Source organism: Chiroxiphia lanceolata, chromosome 1 (genome assembly GCF_009829145.1).
Source record: "Chiroxiphia lanceolata isolate bChiLan1 chromosome 1, bChiLan1.pri, whole genome shotgun sequence".
Taxonomy (NCBI): Eukaryota; Metazoa; Chordata; class Aves; order Passeriformes; family Pipridae; genus Chiroxiphia; species Chiroxiphia lanceolata.
This window is the reverse complement of record NC_045637.1, coordinates 12104219-12125000: the sequence shown is the minus strand read 5'-3', so window position 1 is coordinate 12125000 and position 20782 is coordinate 12104219. Positions and strand designations below refer to the sequence as shown.

At 43.5% G+C, this 20782-nt stretch overlaps 1 protein-coding gene across 19 annotated transcripts in view; it reads right to left on the bottom strand.

Moving 5' to 3' along the window:
• MTSS1 (MTSS I-BAR domain containing 1) overlaps positions 1-20556 on the bottom strand; it is a 125984-nt gene extending 105428 nt beyond the window's left edge. For 17 of the 19 annotated variants that reach the window (XM_032703806.1, XM_032703890.1, XM_032703539.1 and 14 more), the window contains exons 1-3: positions 19857-20556; positions 3436-3497; positions 654-727 (exon numbers count right to left, since the gene is read on the bottom strand). In XM_032703806.1, coding sequence (XP_032559697.1) covers positions 654-727; positions 3436-3497; positions 19857-19928 — 208 coding nt within the window. In that variant the 5' untranslated portion in view covers positions 19929-20556. The remainder of the gene's footprint in view (positions 1-653; positions 728-3435; positions 3498-19856) is intronic. The other 2 variants (XM_032703127.1, XM_032703214.1) reach the window with 2 other exon arrangements.
• Positions 20557-20782: the final 226 nt, after the last annotated feature.

Genomic DNA, 20782 nt, shown 5'->3' with positions numbered 1-20782 from the left:
GAGAGAGTCGGCCTTTTGTCTCCTTCCAACTCAGCAGTCTGGAAAGAAAGCCAGCTGCACTACTTTGGCTCTCCATACTCACTAACAAGCTTAGATTGCTACCCAGAGAAGTCCACAGCCCAGGAAAATTAATTTTGACTTGTAATGTCAGACCTAAAGGGGAAGGACAAGCCAAGATTTTCCTCAAAGACATAAGTACAGGCCACTGTCATCATTACTGGCAGACCCCAAAGGCCATAGGATCAGCTGGTATCTCTCCTCTGCTCTGTCTCCAGCAACCCTACACTTATTTATACCAGCTGAGTATCAAGCTTTTTACATTTACACAAGGTACAGAAGCATCAGTGAATACAGATTTCAGTAAATCTTGCTTTCTAAAATATTATTCATCAACGTATAATTCAAATGGTAATTAAGAAGTGTTCACATGATTGATGACACATTTAAATTACAGGTTTCCAGCAATTTTTTTTTTTCTCTAAAGAAAAGACAACTTCCTTTTTCACGTGCCGTTTAGCGAAGTGCAAGTCCATCTAACAGATGTCTCACAGATCTGCTTGTCAATGTAACAAGTTAAGACTTTTTTTTTATTACGACAAATGGTATAAACCACACAGCATTCTGTTAAACTCAATATTGACACATCTGCTTACCACGTGTATTAGTAGCCATGTCAGCCACTTTCTGAAAGGCATCCAAAAAGGCAGCAGCTGCTACTACTGTCGTCCTGAAATGCATACAGATAACAAAACATTAGCAGTGTCTCATTGATGCCTATTTAATTACTGCCAAAAACATTTAGGCTTATAAAGAACAACACTGTGAACTTGCAGAGGCCACAAAAAGTATCCTCTTTTATATCTGAATTTAGCCTTTTCCCTCCTTCATTTCTTAATCCCTTCCTCGCTTTGTATTAGCACTATGGACTTGGAGGCAGTCACGCTAATTCCATGCTGAGAATTGCACAGGACAGGTGCTGTTTCAAAAGAGCACAGCCATCCTTCTTCTAGCTGATTTCCTCTGATGAACTAATATTAAGCAGTCAAACATGAAAAACAAATCTAACACACATTATACTGCACCCATTAGTGTACAAATTATAGCCACTGCTATTTCAAGGGAACATGTATATTTTAAGAATAAACATGCAGGAACTTCCTTTTATCTAGGACCCTGGCCAAACAATTTCCTGAGTTTTTCATCTAGGGAGCATGAGCATCCCTTGAAAAAAAATAGTGACTTCTTGGAAATCAGACTAGTCTGGAGTTCTTGGGCAAATGGAAAAGTGGGAAGAGAATCTCCACCTCAAGGGAAAAAAAACCCACAAAACAACCACAAAAACACCAATCCCCTAAATAAACAAACAAAACCCCTTTCTGTTCCAGTGCTCCTCTAAACAGGACTGCTCCTGAGAGGTACACCAGCAATCCCAAAGACTTCACAATCCAGTGTCAACCCCACTAGCCCAATCTCCCTCCACATCTGGAAAGCGCACACAGACCACGCATACGTTCAAGTGCACAGCAAACATGAGTTACAATTTTCCAAACACATTTGTTCTAGATAAGCAGGTCCCCGAGCCCTGAACACCTCAGGTCAGTCCAGATTTCTGAAGGTTTATAGTCTGCTCAACCCAATTAAAGTGGAAGTAGGCCAGGGCTCTACAGGTAAAGCACAACTGTGCCCTCTCCACAGTTACCTCTGTTTCCGCGCATCTTTTCTAACAGTAACTCTGATTTTCTCTCCTGATGGTATCAGTCAGCCTTTCCAAGCAAAATCCAGAATGGGGATTACCAACTTCATTTTGTTTCAAGAACTCCTTCCTAGCCTGAAAAAACCTGGCAGACCTGCAGGGAAGCTGATCCTTGGCCAGAAAGACCACAGGACTGCTTAATTAGGTCAGATTTTATGCGAGTCTCACTCCAAATATGCTCAAGATACAGAGGACATAACTGGCAGCGTAGTAAATGGCCTACTGACAGCACAAAAGATTTGAACACACACACAGAAAAAAACACCCCAGGCATGAAAGGACCAACCAAATGCATAAGGACTCTCCACATGCCCAGGAGATTAAAGGGAGGGCAAGAAAACCCCCGACAGCTAGCTAGCAATATTGAGCCCTGAAACCAGATAACCTTTTCTGGGATTTTCTTTAACAGTGTTTGAGTTCTTCATCTTTCAAACTTGTGGGTCACGCTGTTATTCATGTACCATGTTGTTAATTATTAATTATATTGCTAATAACAAAGTTCCATTTCTCCAGTAACAAGATCCAGGAAGACCTGGCTCCAGCTCAGATGACATCTGCTGTCCTTTATCAAAGCACACAGAAATGAAACAGAGGCAAAAGGCTCACATTTGCTAGAAACAAACAGCAAATCCTCGAACACAGGCTTTCAAGCTGCCTATCTGCATGTTCCTGTAGCACTGCATTGATTGAATGCAACAGCACAGGACTGGGAAATACACAAAACTATCCTTCATGCCACCCCAGAAGGCCTGTTTCTAAAGAGTACAAAAGGCTAGGAAAGTTCTCCATTTCTCTTCTTTCTCTCCTTCCTCTGCATCTTCCATCCTCAATGTGACCTAATTGCTGGAAAAGGATAAACCACGTGCAAGTGTGGCACTTCAGGCTCAGTGTGGCAGAACAGCATACTCCAGCTGTTTAGGGCAAATGAGGCTAAACTCTAGCTTCTTCAGGAGCAGTTCATAACACAACACAGAACCACAAACCAGACTGCCAATAACCTGTTCCTGCTGCTGGGAAAAAAACACTGAAGTTGTGGGGAGCACAGTGAATATTGTGGTTTGGGGAGAGTTGTGAAGAATTGGAACTTGTATTCAGATTAGCAAAAACCAACTTTACAAGTGAATGAATTCTAGAGATAGCAGAATTGTTCTGAGTGTGATACTAATGGTACTTATTAAGTAATCCAGAATGCTGTTTTCAAAGTGTATCCCAATAACTTAAAATAAGTTTTAATCATTACCAATACATGATCCAGCAAAGGAATTCCCTTCATTTTTTAAGGTAGAAGAAAGTGCTGTTAAGACTCCCAAAGATTTTTTAGTATTTTAAACCCTCTTCTAATATAACCCTTCTGTATTCTACACTAATAATAAGAGCAACATAGGGTTAACTCCAAATGTGTGCTCACTAAACAACAATAAACTATCTTTCCAATTTTCCATCAAAATCCATGAAATTTAGCTCATTTTGTGTTTATTATGTACAGCTGTTGGTAGATTATGAATTTTCATAAATACATTAAAACACCAGTAGTAATGTATGAAAAATTACATGCATGGATGTTGACTATGAAATATGCACAATTTTACTAGCAAATTATCCTGGCAAAAGCTGCATTTAATCTTAATGTTTGCACATCCAAGGAACTGTAGGGGATCTTGACTCTGTAACACAAAACTTACCGAAGCTGAGACTGCAGCTTCCCAGCTTTATTTATAAAATCTTCCCACACTGGGTAACTTCCCTGCAAGAAAAACAAAACACAACAATGAATACCTAATTTGAGCATTCTGGTTTGGATACTACAGATCAAATGAAACTAGATATAAAGCAATAACTAAGACTGTGCTAAATCCTTATCCATTAACACCAAAATAAGTTTTCCCAGAAAGTTCTCTCTCACATCCTTAGACACCAGTTCCAAGCAGATGAGATGTCAACTGGTTCTGAACCCAGATGAAACTGCAGGTCCTCTGATGAGGCTTTAGAGAGTTTCCAAATAGAAACACTGGGCAAAAAGAAGCAGCAAAAAGAAATGCCTTACTTTGGATGGATACAGCAAAACCAAATCCATTAGGAGGGGGTTCTAGGATATTGCAACAACATGTACACAGAAGCTCCCAAAATCAATGGCAGGATCACAGTTGTTCTTCTCTACCAACTGATTATCTGTGTTTTTACCAGGTTCCCATCCTCTTTTTAAAAATTAAAATAAAATAAAGTAATTTTTCAAAGCCTGTATAATAAAAGTTTGGCTTGACCAAGAAACGACCTCAAACACTGCCCCACAGTAACTCAGCAATCAGACACAGAATAGGCACGTGACAGCACAAGACAACAAACTTTTCCAACAGCTGCCTTGTCGCTGCAAGACCTGATTCCAAAACAGTCCTGAATGACCTTGGAGACAATTTCTGAACTGAAGCTGATAAAGCAGCGTGGCATTGAGTGTATGCAAAGTGTTTAAGAAGGTTTAATTTTTCCTGACCTTAAGTTTCCTGTAAAACTTTCCCCATTTTTAAAAAACTGTGTTAAAAGGCCAGAGTTGTTGTTTGTTTTTTTTTTTAGAATACGGACACCACATGTTCTTGCAAGTTCTGATCTTTATTTTTCCAAGTTAAAAAAAAAAAAAATTTTTTTTAGACCAGAAAATGGTTAACTTGGGTTAACATGCAGAGCAAGTACAAATTTTCTACTAACAGCAGAAACTGTGGTAAAAACAAACTTCAAAATTTCCCTTTGATTGGAGTCTAGAGAGTAAAACAAAATATCCCTGCTTCCTTTAATAAAGGTGTAAGACTTGCTGTTACCAGAGCAACAACACAATAAAACCCAGATAAGGCAGGTCCTCAAGGCTAACCTTACCCCAGCTCTGACTGGAAGAGGTTGTAAGCAAGTGCACTTGCTTGTAACAAACTTAATCCACCCCCATAAACTGGTCTGCTTTTCGTAAGTAAACAAAAATCCATTGCCCACACTGCCACGAGAGGTAATTTTTTGTGTAGGGCAAAGACAGACCCTTCCCAAAAAGCTGGGAGATTCCAGCTCCTCAGTACACCCCAGAAAGGCAGCTCCCAGGCACTTGCTGGGAGGCCTACTGGTACTCTACATATTTTTCAGCAAGGCTTGTGGATTTTTTGCTAAAAGAAAATGAAAAAAAAAACCCAAAACAAAATCGGGGGGGAGGGTGTAAAACCAAACAAAGCAAACAGGTGTTCAAAAAACCTTGCTATACCTACACACGACGGAGCCAGTGGGAGATGCAGATGGGGAAAGGGAAAATAGCAGTTATCTGGGCGGCAAGACCTAGAATATAAAGTGCCTTGATAAGCAAAAACTGTCAGACATTTTAAAAATGAAATAAACCCACCAATTATTTGAAAGAAGGGAAAAAACCATTATTTCCTTAAACATATTAGTCTTACTGCAATCCCCTGCTCTGAACCCGGCCTCTCAATGTCGCCTGCACTCCATGTATGCATTATGCATGTGTATGCCAGGAGCCCTGAGAGCCCTGACAAACAGCAGCAGGGCCCGAGGCTTTACTGGATTCTCCTGCAAAACGCAAGCCGGCAAGCAGAGGATACCAAAGCAGCCTGATTATGTTTCTGTCCCGTCTCTGTATTATCCAGCTAAACACTCCTGATGGCATGCAGGAGATTGACACCAGCCCGGCCTCTAGCTGCTTCCCTGGGAAGCTTAAGACACTCCTATCAAAACACAGCTCAGCAATAAAAAAACCTTTTTTTTTTTTTTGTGCTCAGCCTGGCCACAAAGCAAGCAAAATTGGAAAAGTCGCCAAGCATTTCCACTATTTAGTCCTTGCCTTTAAAAATGCTGTTCTCTTAAAGCTAAGCCTGCTCAAATAAACTATAATAGCTCACTTGATCAAATAGTTCGCTATATTTGTTTGGTTGAAATCAATGCAGTGCATTCACCTCGGCTCTCCTATACTGGCCAAGGGCACCTAATCTCATTTTGAACAGTAGAAACAGTAGAAAAATTGAGTTTTTTGCGTTTTTTAACGTCAGTGAATTAATACTTTGAGTGGCGGATTTTGCTGGGGTTCTTTTTTTGTTTGTTTTTCAATTTTTAAAGAAAACCTTTCAGCAGTCTTAAACCAGTGATGAATTTCTGCATTATCTGCTAAGCTTGCCACATCTTGGTCTGTCTGCAATTCCAAATTCTCTCTATTGAACTCTGCTGAAAATTAAGAGGCATTTATTTTATGTGGGTTCCAGAAGAACTTCCTTTTACTTTTCCATGCTGGATCCACATCCACAAGCTCATCTCTCCCTCAGGAACACACAACTGAAGTCACGCACATAAACTGTCATCCCTTTGAGCTTTTCCAAAGAACACTTCCACCATCACATCCCTGCTGAAACCAAAACCCCCTTTACTCCTACCTATAGCAGAAATGCACACCACCTACCACTTCACAAGACCAAATAACTGAAGGTTTATCGCACCTCCAGCACCTAGGAAAGAAGAAGCCATTTAGTGATGCTTGTGGGGACAAACCGAAGAAATGACAGGAATCAAACTAGTGCTGTACATCTGCACAGCTTCAGTGCCCTGGGTAGCAACTCCTTCTCCAAGACCTCTTCACGTGCCACCTCGGAACACAGCAACCCAGTTGTCATTCCATGTCTCACTTCCACGTTTGCAGCAATTAGTTCTTACTTTTGTCAAAGAGGCATCAAGAGAAATGTTAACAGTGGTGGAAAACACACACTAAAAGAGCCATAAAACTTCATCCTTCATTTAATATGTGTTACTTTCTCAATTTAAACACAAAGAAACAGCAGATGGAATTAAACGCCTTCATACAATAAATCCATTTGCAACATAAAGCCACTTTTGAAGAATAACACCACAGTCTTTTTAAATGCTGCCTCTCCTGGAGTTCTCTCTGCTTCCTCTACAATTTCTGATTTCAGCCAGCTGATAAAAGAAATCAATTTTGCCCCCTTTAAATGTCAGGCTTACTAAGGCCTGGCATTACCTTTGAAAGAAGGAGGCCTCCCCCAGCTCCAGCCCCTCTTGGAGAAGAGCTGCAGCAGGATTTTGGGTCACAAATCCCTGTTTAGCTTCTTGTGGGTTAAACCAGAGATGGATTACAGTGAAGGTTTGTTTCAATAATCTTGAAAATTGATAATGGATTAATCTGAGGACTATTTCCCCCAAAATAACTGTGTCTGATTATTTTTTCACCACTGAATGAAGAAAGTTGGAAGAAAGTTGATGTATCCTTCACGGAATGGGTGTATCCCATTGCTGTATGGCACTCCATGGCGTCAGGGTGCCTGGAACTGCTCAGTGGGGCTCGGCAGCCCACCAGCCCGCCCAGCGAGGCATGTCACCAGTAAGCCCTAACATGCCATTATCCTACACCATTTGCTCAATTAGTGGGTTTATAGGCGATTAGTCACCTGATCCCAGGGCCCACCTCCAGCTAATCTCAGATGAACACAGGCAGGGAACACCTTTCCGCCTCAGGGCTGAGAAACAAACTGGTGCCTCGTGCCTGTCGCTCAGGTAGCCAGTCCGCAATTAGGGACATGAAACAACTTCCCCTCAGGGACAGCAAGTGTCTGAAAGGCACCAGGCTGAGCTGGCAAATCACCCACAGGTGCCAGACACCAACACCCAGACCCGACAGCACTCAGCCTGACGCTGTCCTCCAAACCCACAGCTCCTGGACTGCCACAGGGGAAGGGGGAGGACCATCACCATCCACTGAAATCCCATCCAGACCCATGAACATGGGCAGATGTGTTAATTTTTGACAGTCTTCCTCATCACTGAAATCTATCTGAATTGGCAATACATTTAATCTTTCCCAGTTGAGTCTGGTTTGCTTGTGACAGTAACTAGTAAGTGACTTCCTTGTCTTTGTCTCAATCCATGAGCTTTTTCATATTATTTCCCTCCCCATCATGTTGAGGAGGAAGAGATAAAGAGTAGCTGGCCAAGGTCAGCCCCTGACACCAGGAAAAAACAGGTAATGTTCAACAAAATGCAGCTTTGCAAGAAGAACTAAAACGTTGGGTGGAATTTTTTTTTTTTTTTTTTTTGTGAACCAGCAGAGCCACCCTACACAAAAACAACTGTACAAGACGTTTACAGGACATAGTTTTTCCCTCTCTTTCAGGCCAGCAATCCTACAGTAGGAGTGAGAAGAGACTCAGACAACAAACTCAAGGATTTCTCAATAAAGGAAGAGTTAGATTTGCAGCAAAGGATCATATTTACTGAAACTGTTACTGATTACATCTAATGGCAAGAATAGGATTCCAGATTGTTGTATTTATTTAAGATTACAACTTGAGTATCAGCAGCCCTTGACAGCTTTAAAATGTTCTGTCACTCCTTCCACCAAGAAGTTATGATTCTTGTCTTTCCATTAAGCAAAAAGACACTTTATTAATTTATTTCCATGCACCCCAATTCCCACAGATGAGATGCATCACATCTTCAAAAAACCCTTGACAGAGTTCTTTTAGGTGCTTTCATTTATCAGAAAGGGTTTTCAGAGCTATTATCAGCTCTTGCAGGTACATCAAGTACAAAAGCAGCAGCAACAGTCTGGCATCTTGTTCACAGCAACAACCCACCTAAACTTTTGGGGCAGGGGGAAAGAGACAGAGAGCTGCTCCATAGCAAAGCAAATTCAGAATCTACTTTCGGCTATTTCAGCTAGAGAGGCAGGAGGAAAAAGAACCGGGCAAACAGTGCCTTGGTTTCATCTCACAGGTTATCAAAGCAAGAGCTGTATGCCTTCCAGAAAAGTACTAACAATGACTACATGCAGACTTCAATAAAATGGGAAAAAAACCCTACACAGGCTACGCAGTTAGGACTTCTCCACCTCAGTGTAGTCGTTCAGCTACGACAAGCTAAAAAGTTGAGTCCTAAACACGCAGCGCTGTTGTAGAGCTTCACACCCTAGTAACACATCCAAATGCCATACATCTAATTTTGGAACAAAAATTGTAACTTGGCTTCTGCTTCCTCCTACCCCTCCAAAGAAAATTATGCTGAAAACAAAAGATTTCTTTTTATAGTTTTACCAGATAACAGAATCACACAGATTATTATGAATGTCTCATTTCTGTGGCATTCACTACACTACCTCCAAGTAGCAAAGAGATGCTATTGTGCTAGACACCACACAAAGTCACAGATGTTACACACAAAGAATGTCCTGGATAGGCAAATACGATTTGCGCATAGAGACTATCACTTTTCCAGGAGTCCTTCAACAGGCAAAACCAGGAAAAAAGTGGAGGGGAGTGGGACAGGAAAACAATAACAGATTAAGGAAAAAAAAAAGGGGGTTCTGGCCACAGATGTCTCAACACACCAGATGATACAATGGTTGACAATCAGAAGTTCCCTTCTCAGGTAACATCTGGCACTGGAAGTTCTTCCTCTTTTCTAGAAGAACCAGTGTTCAACTGGGGGAAAGGGTACTTGGCCAGCCATAACTGCAAGAGTTACAAAGTGCTACCAAACACTAATATGTCACTCTGTGCAATCCACCCATTTAGCCAAATCCATGATTAATGGACTGCCTAGATCTTTAACAAGTCACAAAAGCTCTTGCAACACACACGTGAGCACAGAATTAACAAACATCATCTTGCCTGAAGTTCATGATTGCTCTTCTCCATCCAAAAAATTCTGCTTGTTGGCTTTGCCTCTTTTTAGACTGAAAAACATCAAGAGCCTATCTCATGAATGCTTCTAAGCTGCATCCATTTCCCAATCAGGAAAGGATCACCAGAGTGGTCCTTAAATCTTTCAACAGACTGAAACAGAAATTTTGCTGGCAGGAGAGACTTCACTCTTGTTATGAAGACACAGAGGTGCACACAAAACCTATTCCATTACTTCTTTGCTTTCACTCACCTCATTTCAAATATAGAGAATCATAGAATGGCTTGAGTTAGAAAGGACATTTCTAACTCATCTAGACAGAACATCTAGACCAACCTCCTTGTCATGGACAGGGACATCTTTCACTACATCAAGTAAGCCTCATCCACACTGAACACTAACACTTCCAGTGATGGAGAATCCGCAACTTCTCTGGGCAACCTGTTTCAGTGTCTCATCACCCTCACAGTAAAAAAATTTTTCCTCTCCAATCTAATCTACCCTCTCTATCAACTCCCTATTTCCTACATTCAAAACCAGAACTCAATCAGCAAAGTTCCAATACTGATTTCAAGAGCATCCCATAGACTGATAGTTGTCCATCATCTGTTTCCCAGTGTTGCAGGACAAGAAATAATCAGTTTTACTTGCAGCAGAGAAACTTCAGATTGGACAGTCCATCTAACTATAAGACCAGATAACAGGCAACTCTGAAAGGTCTGGAGCTTCCTTTCACTGGAAGACTTTCAGGTAGAGTAACACATTCATATAGAGATCTTACAGGAATACTCCCAAGGGGCAAGGAAATGGACCATCTGACTGCTAAGTCCCATCTGTCTTTCTATGCTAAAGGTACTGCAGGTCCACAGGGGAAGTTTGAGCTTAGTTCCATCAGCAAAAGGGACTCAATTCGTGCTAAACCCTTGCTGGGCTAGGAATGAAAACTCAGTATCAGCAAAAGACAAGATATGAACTTCACAGGATTTCACAGCGAGAGCTGAAGGTACACATTACTGAATGGAGGAGCAGACAGGTACAAACTCAGAGTTTGAGAGACTAAAGTGCATGCAGGTGAAATTAAAAGCATGTCAAAGATCAGAGTGCCATTTAACCAGTAACTACCCTTCGGGAAAGACAGCAGCGGTAATTAAAACTGAAGTCTTGTATTCATACATCTACTTCCATTATTTCTGCCACTTGTTCTGCAGGATTAGAAATGCATTTCCCTCAGCATGTACAGTATAGATAGGCATGCCAAACTTTGCTTTCCAAGGTGATATATTATCACAACATTGAAAGTTATGCAACAAAAACACTACTGAAGACATCTCATAGGCTATTAAAAAAAATCTGCCAAGTGGCTATTTCTTCTATGTATCACAGAACCACTTGTTTAGTATTTTCAAAACTGCTTAGTTTTTAGTCTAAACAGTACGTTAGGACATGAAAAAAAATCCAGATAAATAGCATGATATCCTGAGAAAATCGAGACTAAAATCCAGTCAGGAAAGTCCACAAAAGGGTATTCACCCCACTGCGGAAAAAAACCAAAACAACAACACATAAATAACCAGTTCCTTCTACATTCCCAAACCATCTCAAGAACTCTAAAGAATGCCCAATTCCCTGTGCACTGAAATGCAGCACTGCTGCACAAGAATACAGGTAGTTATTAGACCTCACTAATCATTTAAAGGAGGAGGGAACTGAAGTCTGGTACCATTCTGTTGTCAGAGCTCTGGAGTCTTTAATTTGTATTATAATAACACCTGCACTGTGCTAGCCCATATTTAAACATCCCTAGTGAAGGATACCAGCTGCCCCACGGTTGTGACTTCAATATGTAATTCAGCAAGGACCTGTGAAAACTCATGCTGGCTTACCACCCAACCCATGAGCCTCCTTCTCTGTCAATAGGGACCACGTCAAATCTGTACCGTCCACAGCTCAATTTCATGGATTGTAATATGAAGAAACTCAGTTCCAAAGCAGCCACTTCATGGTTTAAATCCAAGATTGGGTAATTAACAAACAAAAGTTATACTCATACTGTGAGAAAATACATCATGCATAAACATACAGTCTCTCCCTCTCTAAACATAGGAAGTTATTCACAAGGCAAAGGGGGGTTGTGGGAAACAACTAGCCACAGCTTCTAGAGACGTTTTATTCCATGCCACATTAAAAGAGTTGGACATTAAGCAGTCTTCCAGAGGAAGCATTTAGTTCCACATTCTTCCCTGCAGATCTGAACAAGTTTGCAAGCCTGAATAGCAGATTTCTCCTCAGAGACTCATCAATACCGCCTTTCATCCACTCAATCATTAAGTGGCCGCTGTACACTCTCAGCAGCTATTTTCTAAACCCACAACATTTCAGCTGGATCAAAATTAAGATAATTAAAATATTGGGAGGCAGTCATTCAAGTTAATACCTACACAGGACAGCCTCAAGCCAACGGCCCTGTGTTGGTCATGTCATCAACACCACTGGGGTCTCATCACTTCTTCCCAAGCAAGCAGAAACCATAATTTCTGAGCATTCACTTGGCACAATCTCCATCACACAAGAACTCATAACAATCCCCAGGACCCAAAGTACTGACAAGCATTTGAGATGACCACAAAAGTATTTCACTGGGAAAAAGGCAGCAGCCAGGTACCCAAGTTTTTAATGCTTAATGAACTTTGCCTCTTGACAGACAGCAAAGTAGGCTGGTGCAGGGTACTTTCTCTCCATTTCACTCAGGAGAAGACAAATAATCCCTTCCAAGCTCCAAATTAGACACCTGGTTTGCTCATAGGCAAGGAGTATCCATGAGGTTTGCCCATGGATGATTTCATTAGGAGGCATCTCATCACAAATACAGCTTTATCAACAAAAAATCCCACACCACTCCACAAAGGGCTTCAGAGACACTATAAAGCACACATTTGACTTTTGTGGCAAAAAAAAAAAATTCTCGAATTCTTAACGATCAACTAGCTTATGGTTAAGATACTCCAGTCAGACTTCTCCACCAAAATCTGAGATGGCTTGTAGTTTCAGCTACAAGACTGGAGTTCAAGACACTTGAGATATTTGTAGATGTCATCTCTTCCGCCAGCAAATACTGGGTCATTGCAGGGGGTGACCAACAAGATACCTTAATCAGTAAAAATGAAGTGGTGTGTATGTGAGGAAAGAAACTACTGGGAGCTTAAAAAACATCCCCTCATTAACTCCATCCTCTGGATGCACTCAATTCCTTCTTGTCCTAGGGGAAGGGAGTAGAAGTCACTAAACCTGCAGCCATAGTTTGCTTTTCTGTTAAATGGGAGCCGTTCTTTGGAGCTAAGTCACACAGAGAGCACTTTGAAGATGAAAGCTAATATGGTTGTAACCACAAAGCTACCAGACATTTTGTCTCCAATCCTTCCAAACATCTCAGCATCCAAGGTATCTCACAGCCCAGCAGGAAGAAGTCAATCAATGTCCTTAAAGGTCAGCACCTTACAGTATCAAGACAGACATCATTTTCAAATTGAAAACATACACTTGAAGAGGGAAATGCATTTCTATGTGCAGCCTAAAGAGGCTACTCTAATGCCTCTAATGCCTTTGAGTTAGTTAATGGTACTAACTCAAATCTCTCTGTACGCATCTTTTTTGCACGCTCTAAAGTAGACCAAAAAGTCTTTTTAGATACAGTTCCTATTCTGCTCTCTGCCATGTACTGCTTTCTGCTTATCTTCAAGACCACACCGTCTCTGGGTAGACCATGAACCTCAAAAATGGTTTTCAGAAGCTGAAAAGACATAGGCTGTGAAGCAGAAGATGGAGTATTCCTGTATATCTGTAAACAGCATCAACTGTTGCAACTTCTGTACTTAAAAAAAAAAAAGTCAAAAAACTTAACTTTTTTAGGTATTTTATAACAAAGATTTTGGTACAGCTCATGCAAACTCAGAACTGAGGAAGGAAGAAGCAAACTCTACCAAATCTGACCCTCTGTTAAGTATTAACCAGTACCAAGCATGTAATTACACAGACTTCTAGTCCTCCAGCATTTGTTCAGTCAATTGTGTTTCATGCAGCACTGCACAAGTCCTTCCCCACTTAAAACCTCGCAAACCCTATTGTGCAGCACTTGGCGTCCTGCCAGGTCCAGAAGGGAGTACTCTTAAAAGACATTAAAAATCTTTGCCCTGGGTATGTCACAGAATAAGCCAGCCTCGTACACACTTACTCAGCTAATGTTCAGCAGTGGTACAAATTGTTAACACTCACACAAGAGTATCTGGATCAAGAAAGCACATGTCCCTAAAAAATAAACTACTTGTGAGTAAGTATGTTCCCAGCTATGCCCTGCTGCTTGAACCCCAGTGTTTAGGCAGGCACGCAATGGCTCTCCTTCCTGCACCATCTTTCAGCCTTCACTGCATGTCAATCCCTCCCCCTCTGAGATGTTTACAGAAAGACACTGCAGCTGCTTAGAAAAGGCAAGGAATTTCAGTGTATGCAAACCTACTGTCTGAGCAAGCAGGTTGTTGGGAGGCAGCTGGGGGTAAGAAATCAGCACAGCCAGCTATGGTCCAAATGCCTTGGTGGCAAAACCTTCAAGGAAAGAAAAGTAGGAACAAAAGCTGCAAATGATCTCATTTCACACTTCTGGGGAAAGGGGAAGATGGGTCTATTTGGTAGGTTTTAAATAGTTGCCCTAAAGACCGTCATATAAGGGACAAGCCAGTGCAACACAGCACATGTGGGAAAGCAAGGACAGAGATGCCCTTTCCACTCCAAGCCTGTATCTGTCTGTTGCACACAGAATCACAGAATAGTTTGGGTTGGAAGGGACATTACAGATCATCTGGTTCCAACCCCCCTGCCATGGGCACTGACACCTTCCAGTACACCAAGTTGCTCACAGGGCTCCATCCAGCCTGGCCTTGGAACACTTACAGGGATGGTCATCCACAGCTTCTCTGGACAACCTGTTCAGCGTCTCACTATACTCACAATAAAAAATTTCTTACTTATAGCTAACCTAATCCTGTCATCTTTCAGTTTGAAACTATTCCCCCTTGTCCTGTCACTACATGTCCTTGTCAGAAGTCTCTCTCCAGCTCTCTTGTCACCCTTTAGGTGCTGACAGTGCAGTAAGGTCTCCCCAATTCACATAGTCTCATCTCTCGGGACTGTACAGGTCCCTCTGTATGGCATTTCTCCCCTCCAGCATGTTGACTGTACCACACAACTGGGTGTTGTCATCAAACCTGCTGAGGGTGCACTCGATCCCACCATCCATGTCACCGACAAAGATGTTAAACAGCGCCAGTCCCAATACATCACACAGTTGGTTTTCCTTACAATAGTTACCATCCTTAGCAGTTGGATTGAAACTAGGCCTTAAAATGATTCAACTGAACATTCCTAACCTCCACAGAGATCTCAAGCTTCAAATAAAGCACAGCTGTGGAAGAGCTGTCATACTACGACATGTCACGGTAAAATAAATATGCCCAGGTTCTTTGGTACATGTGTGCTGTCCTTTCAATTTACACAAATGCTGAAGACTTGCAGCTGTACTTGCTGTAGTAACTGTCTCAGCATTTCTATTTTTTCCATCGCATATTTTTTTCCACTCAGTTTATATTATTTGTGTGAATAGCACAAGGCCATCCCTCAAAAGTAATCAGGGCTACTTAACAAACAAAACTCTTAATCCCTGATGTGGCCACCCCCTGCTCCCAACTTCTGCAAAAAAAGAAGACTAAAATGCTGCTTCTCACCAGTCACTTCCTAACAGGAGATAAGGGACTGCAAAAACATAAATGTTTCTCATGCCCATATGTTCATGTCTCTCTACTCTGCTTTAACCAAGTGTTTTGCATGGCTGAAAGCAAAGGGGCACCACTGCCTCGTCCAAGAGCCCCAGCAGCAGCAATGGAGTCCAGGGTTCACCTCCACTACAGTATTAGAGGTCACTGCCAGAAGGAAAAGGTTGACTTTATTGAGTTTTAGGCTAAAACAACTACTAATAAGTCACATAAAATACAAGAATTTCTAAAATTTTCCAATCTTACACCTCCTTTGGGAACCTTGTTTTTGTTCACTAACACGACAACAATATCTGCACATCTCTCACATGTGGGGAGATGAATGAGACTAATTGGTAATCCAAATCTGACCCATAAAAATTTAGTAAATCCTCCCACTTGGTATAAATGAAGTCACAGTGTTCATTAAACTCATGTTCCTCCCGTGCCCACCCCATGGATGTGAAATGCTGTACACATACAGCAAGCCCCTGCTCTGTCAAAACACATGCTGGCAGAAGAGGCAAGACAAATAAAGAACATGCTACAAGCCAAAGAAACACCATCAAGCAAACTACAAACACTGCCAATTTCAATGTTTTCAGAGATGTAGTCTTTTTCTTCAGGATAGCAGAGAACAATGTGATTAAAAGGAATGTAAAATGAACTCAAAAGGAAAAACAGCATGACAGAAAATCTCTGCATGAGAAGACAAAGTCTTTTAAAATCCATCCACAACAGGCCCTCCCAAAAATTATCTGCACTGATTTGCTTTGCACTAAAAGAAATATTGAAAATAACAGTACATTACAGCATCTCATTTCTCAATTGCAAAAATGAATTACAAACCATTCAGATCAAATACTTCCTTCCCACGAGGAACCACAGAAAATATGCTGCATTCAAAGAGAAACCGCACAGCGTTTGCACGCAGCACACAGAACTAGCCCTCTGAGGGAACAAGCACTTTTTATTTTTGCTTTTATAAACTTTGATTGCATTGAAAAACATCTTGCATAAGACTATAACAAACCATAAGTGTCATGTACTCAGTGATGTATTGTAGGAAACACCAGGGCTGTGACAATGGATCAAAACTTAAGGATGGGATGGGCAGACATTTTCCCACCTTTATGATTCTTTAATCTGATCCTGAAATCTCAAAGCATCGAAATCCAATTCTAGAGCACAACGGCCAAGTACAACTTCCACTGTGGACTTTCCACAAACAACCCTGTCATCATGTACACCACCATACTACTCAACAAACATGACCCTTGTTTTGCATGGAAAAAACAGACTTCCCCTGTCAGGGGATTGAAGTTCCAGGTGTTCTGTTCAGCCTGAAGAAGAGGAGACTGAGGGGAGACCTCGCTGCAGTCTACAACTTCCTCACAAGGAGAAGCAGAGCGGAAGACACCCATCTCTTCTTTCTGGTGACCAGTGACAGGACTCGAGGGAATGGCATGAAGTTGTGTCAGGGGAGGTTTAGGTTGGATATTAGAAGGGGTTCTTCACCCAGAGGGTGGTCAGACACTGGAACAGGCTCCCCAAGGAAGTGGTCACAGTACCAAGCCTGACAGAGTTCAAGAAGCATTTGGACAATGCTCTCAGGCACACGGTGTAATTCTTGGGGTATCCTGTGCATGGCTAAGGGTTGGACCTCATAATCTCTGTGGGCCCCTCAGAATATTCTGTGATTCTGTGATGTACAATAACGTGCTGTATTAATGGGATGTTTATTAACCATATCTATATTTACTCAATAACATAATTTCTCTAATTCACTAAGTTTTACACTGAGTTATTTTGGAGCATACTTTGTTGAGTATTAGGTCCAGAAATACTTTTGGTAGAGGGTGGAAAGAAATGTGGGGTTTCTGGAGAAAACATTAAAGACAGTTCAAGAAATCTCAGCCAGCAAGACATAATCTTGCTATCAAAAATGTGATATGTTAGTCACACATATATTCCCCATATTAAGTTTCAAAGTTAACGCAGTGTACAGAAAAAAATGGAAAAAATCACATTGTTCAGAATTATAATTCCCATTTCTGTAACCCTGTCAAGATCAGGCAGAGCTCAAAATTAACAACAGGTAGACCTGAGCTAGTTCTGTATTACTGTGAACAAAGAGAAAAATCAGTCCACTTGTATTGTATCTTCATCACCTCAGCTGCAGCACCCATCTGCATCCACTGGCAAGACTTCAGAGTAATTTACACTGTTGATTAACCCTACCATCTTTACAACAAAGTTTGAGGCAGAGCAAGACACGATAAAAGAACCTGCGAACTGTTTAGCTAAAAAAAAAGGCGGATGCTGCAGCAAATCCCTCAGCACTGCAGGGCATGTGGGGCCTTGATCACAGCCTGTGATGAGAAATCAGCACAGATAGTGCACTTGGGTAAGTGTGGGCAGACCCCTACGCAACATCTCCAAGATCCTGCCAGAAGCCTGCCCACACAGACCTGACTACGTGAAACAGCATTTAAAATGCTAATTTTCCCTTTACTACTAAAGGTATGATTAGTTGAAAGGTTCTGGTTAGCTATCAAAAAATAGCTATTTTTTCTTAAAAATTGTCATGTTCCTTTGTGCACAATTCACAAAGAATCCTAGCGCATCTCATCAGCAGTATGGCATCAGCTGCATCAAACCAAACTACAGGTAAAAATTCTTTGTTCTACTCCTGCTAAATAACAAGCAGATTTTCCAAACCATAACAACAATCATGCTGCTAAAGATCTACTGCGATTCCTTCCAAACCTCCCCCCTCAGTAATTGCCAGTTCACAAAACAGGTTCCACTACTATGGAGCATTAAGAAAAAAATATTCACACCTGTGCCCATCTCCATAAGCTCATGTCAACATGTTTCTGATGAGCAGCATTTCCATGCAAGTAGCAATGTGTAGAAGAAAAAATAAAACCACATAACAAAGGCCCATTGGCTTAAGAGCAAGAAAACCCAAATGCATCACCCATGGAAAGAAGGAGAGAATAAACATACTCAGTGTCCCTCTGTGATGAAACCCAAACCACACTGCATCTGGAACAGAACATCTCCTGCGTGCTCCCTGCACAGCCCACTAAAAGGATTCCAGGATTTGTGATCGTTTCCTGCTTTCTGGGAGGTTTATTTTAAATTGCAGTCATTATTAAATCCAAGGGGGTTGAGAGCCCGAGGACCACCACCTCCAGGACTGCAACACTGTCTTGACAGATACACACACACTCTCCCTCCTCTCTGCAATCTGCCTGCTCTTGACAAGTCATGCTTTTAATTAAATGTCTCCTCATTAGATGTGTTGAGAGGACAGTGCATATGAACCTTGCCAAAAAATAACTTCTAGTGCAAAGAGCTTCTCCACTCCCCACAAAAATATACATTAGAAGCCATTCACCTCTTCCAGGTTCCCTCCTAGAGCAGATCCTGTCCTCCTCCAACCCCACCTGGCAGCTCTTTCTCCCGCAGCCCTCCCTGCTCACGAGCCCTGCATGGATGAGAACATCCAGAGAAATCCCGAGCCCCTGGCTGGGAGCAGCACCGCGTGCTCGGTTGCTGCCTTGAAATTACGGCGGCCCCCCATTACCTGACCCGTCCCTCAACATCTCCCGACAACTACATCCTTCCCAGTCAGCCCTGGGATGAAGACAGGCTGCCCTTGTCCAGGGGAACACTGCAGTATTCTGCAGTAGGGCCGTCTGCCGGGGGCAGGGCGCCGCGGGCCCTGGGGTTTGGGGAAGGCATGACTGACAGAACACAGCAAGGCTTTTACGCTGTTTATTTCCACGAGAGAAGGGTGGGAGGCACCCGCTCACCCACAGAAAACCCTACAGAAGTGCCCTTGGCTGCCAATGATATATTGGGAGCGCCCCTCTCAAAGGGACCCTTTGGCAGTCAGGATCGGCACACTCAGATTTCTGGTGGATGGTGGAGAGGAGAGCCGGCGACTTGAGACCTTTGGATTCACGCACAGAAAGAAGCAAATGCCACCTCCCTGAGCATACACAGCGTGAAAATAATATCGCATAAGCGACCGAGCCGCAATTTTAATCCAGGCACACATCAACTTCTGAGCATCTCCAGGCTGAGATTTTTCTCCACCGCTCCCATCAGCCTGACACCGAAATCCCCACTGCCCTTCCCAGCCCCACCCCAGGCTGACATGCTCCATGCCCGGCTCCTCCGCACCGCGCTCCCGCCTCGCTGCATCCATTCTGCTACCGCTCTGACAGCCCAAACCAGGGGAGAAAAAAGGAGGAGAAGAAAAAGATGGTTTAAAAAAAAAAAAAAAAAAAAAGAGGCAGGCTTGGAAAACGCTGACCCTGGTGCAAGGTAACAGCTTGCATGTTTGAGCAGGAGAGACAGCGAAAGGAGGGAAGGAAGAGAGAGGGAGAGGTGGTGTCCTGCAAGCAACTCGCAAGCCCCAAACCCTGTTTGGGTGTGAAGCATTTACAGGGGCCCCTTTGCCAGGCTGCTCCCAGCCCCGGGGAGGGTCCCCCAGCGCCACGGGGAGAGGTCGCGCCGCCACCAGAGCCCGATGCGGCTGCACCGCCCGGGGCGAAGTTTCGCCAGGCCAGGTGAGAAGACACCTCCCCGTCCCTGTGCCGCCCCCAGACCCCTCAGCCTCTTACCTTCATGTCGCTTATGATGGTCTGGAAGAGCCCTCCGAGCGCACTACATTCCTTCTCTATCACAGCCTCCATTTTCCTGGCTCGAGCTCACTGGAGGAGCAGGATTTCACCGCTACCACTGCAACTGCACTGCTCAGCTGGAGGAAAATCAGACACCCCGGGCTCCCACCTCACCCAAAACAAAACAACAACAAAAAAAAAACCAAAAATGGGGGGGTAAACAAGCCGATATAGGCAATGAGGGGAAAAAAAAACCAAAACACCCCGACACACCTGTACCCGTCTGCCTGCACGTCTACAACGGGAAAAAGGATAAAATCCAACCTCTCTCCTACACGCGCCTCCCCGCCCCGCTCCGCGGCACCCGGGCACTCAGCGCCGAGCGGGCACTACGCGCCCATGCGGGGGCAGACACAGGGCCCATCGCTGCGCATCGCGGCCCCGGCCCCCCGCGCCTCCCGGCACGGCAGCGCTCAGGGCAGCGGGCGCCCGTGGCGCTGGGCGAGAGCGCACCCCCAAAAAATTAAGTGGGGGAAAAAAAATCGGTCTCTGTATAAAAAGGGGACGAGATCACGCCGATCCTCGTGGCGCAGCCTGGGGAACGGGAGAGTCTCTGCCAACCCCAGTGGAGCAGACTGCAGCTAAAGCACCCGACCCGCTGCCTGCTCTCTCCGGGAACAGCCCGCTCCGCCCGCCCGAGCCGCTCCCGCGGCGGCAGCGCCCGGCCCCCGCCGACCCCGTACCGAGCGCCCCGCCCGCCCCGCCGCGTCACCGGTGCGGCCGCCCATTGGCCCCGCGCGGCCGGTGCACTCGGGACCGCGGTTCGAGTCCCGCTGCCGCCGCGTCCGGGTCCTGGTAGTGGTGCTGGTCCCTACTTCAGGGCAGGCGCCGACTGCGTGTCTTCGGCTCGGCGAAGAAGCGGTTTT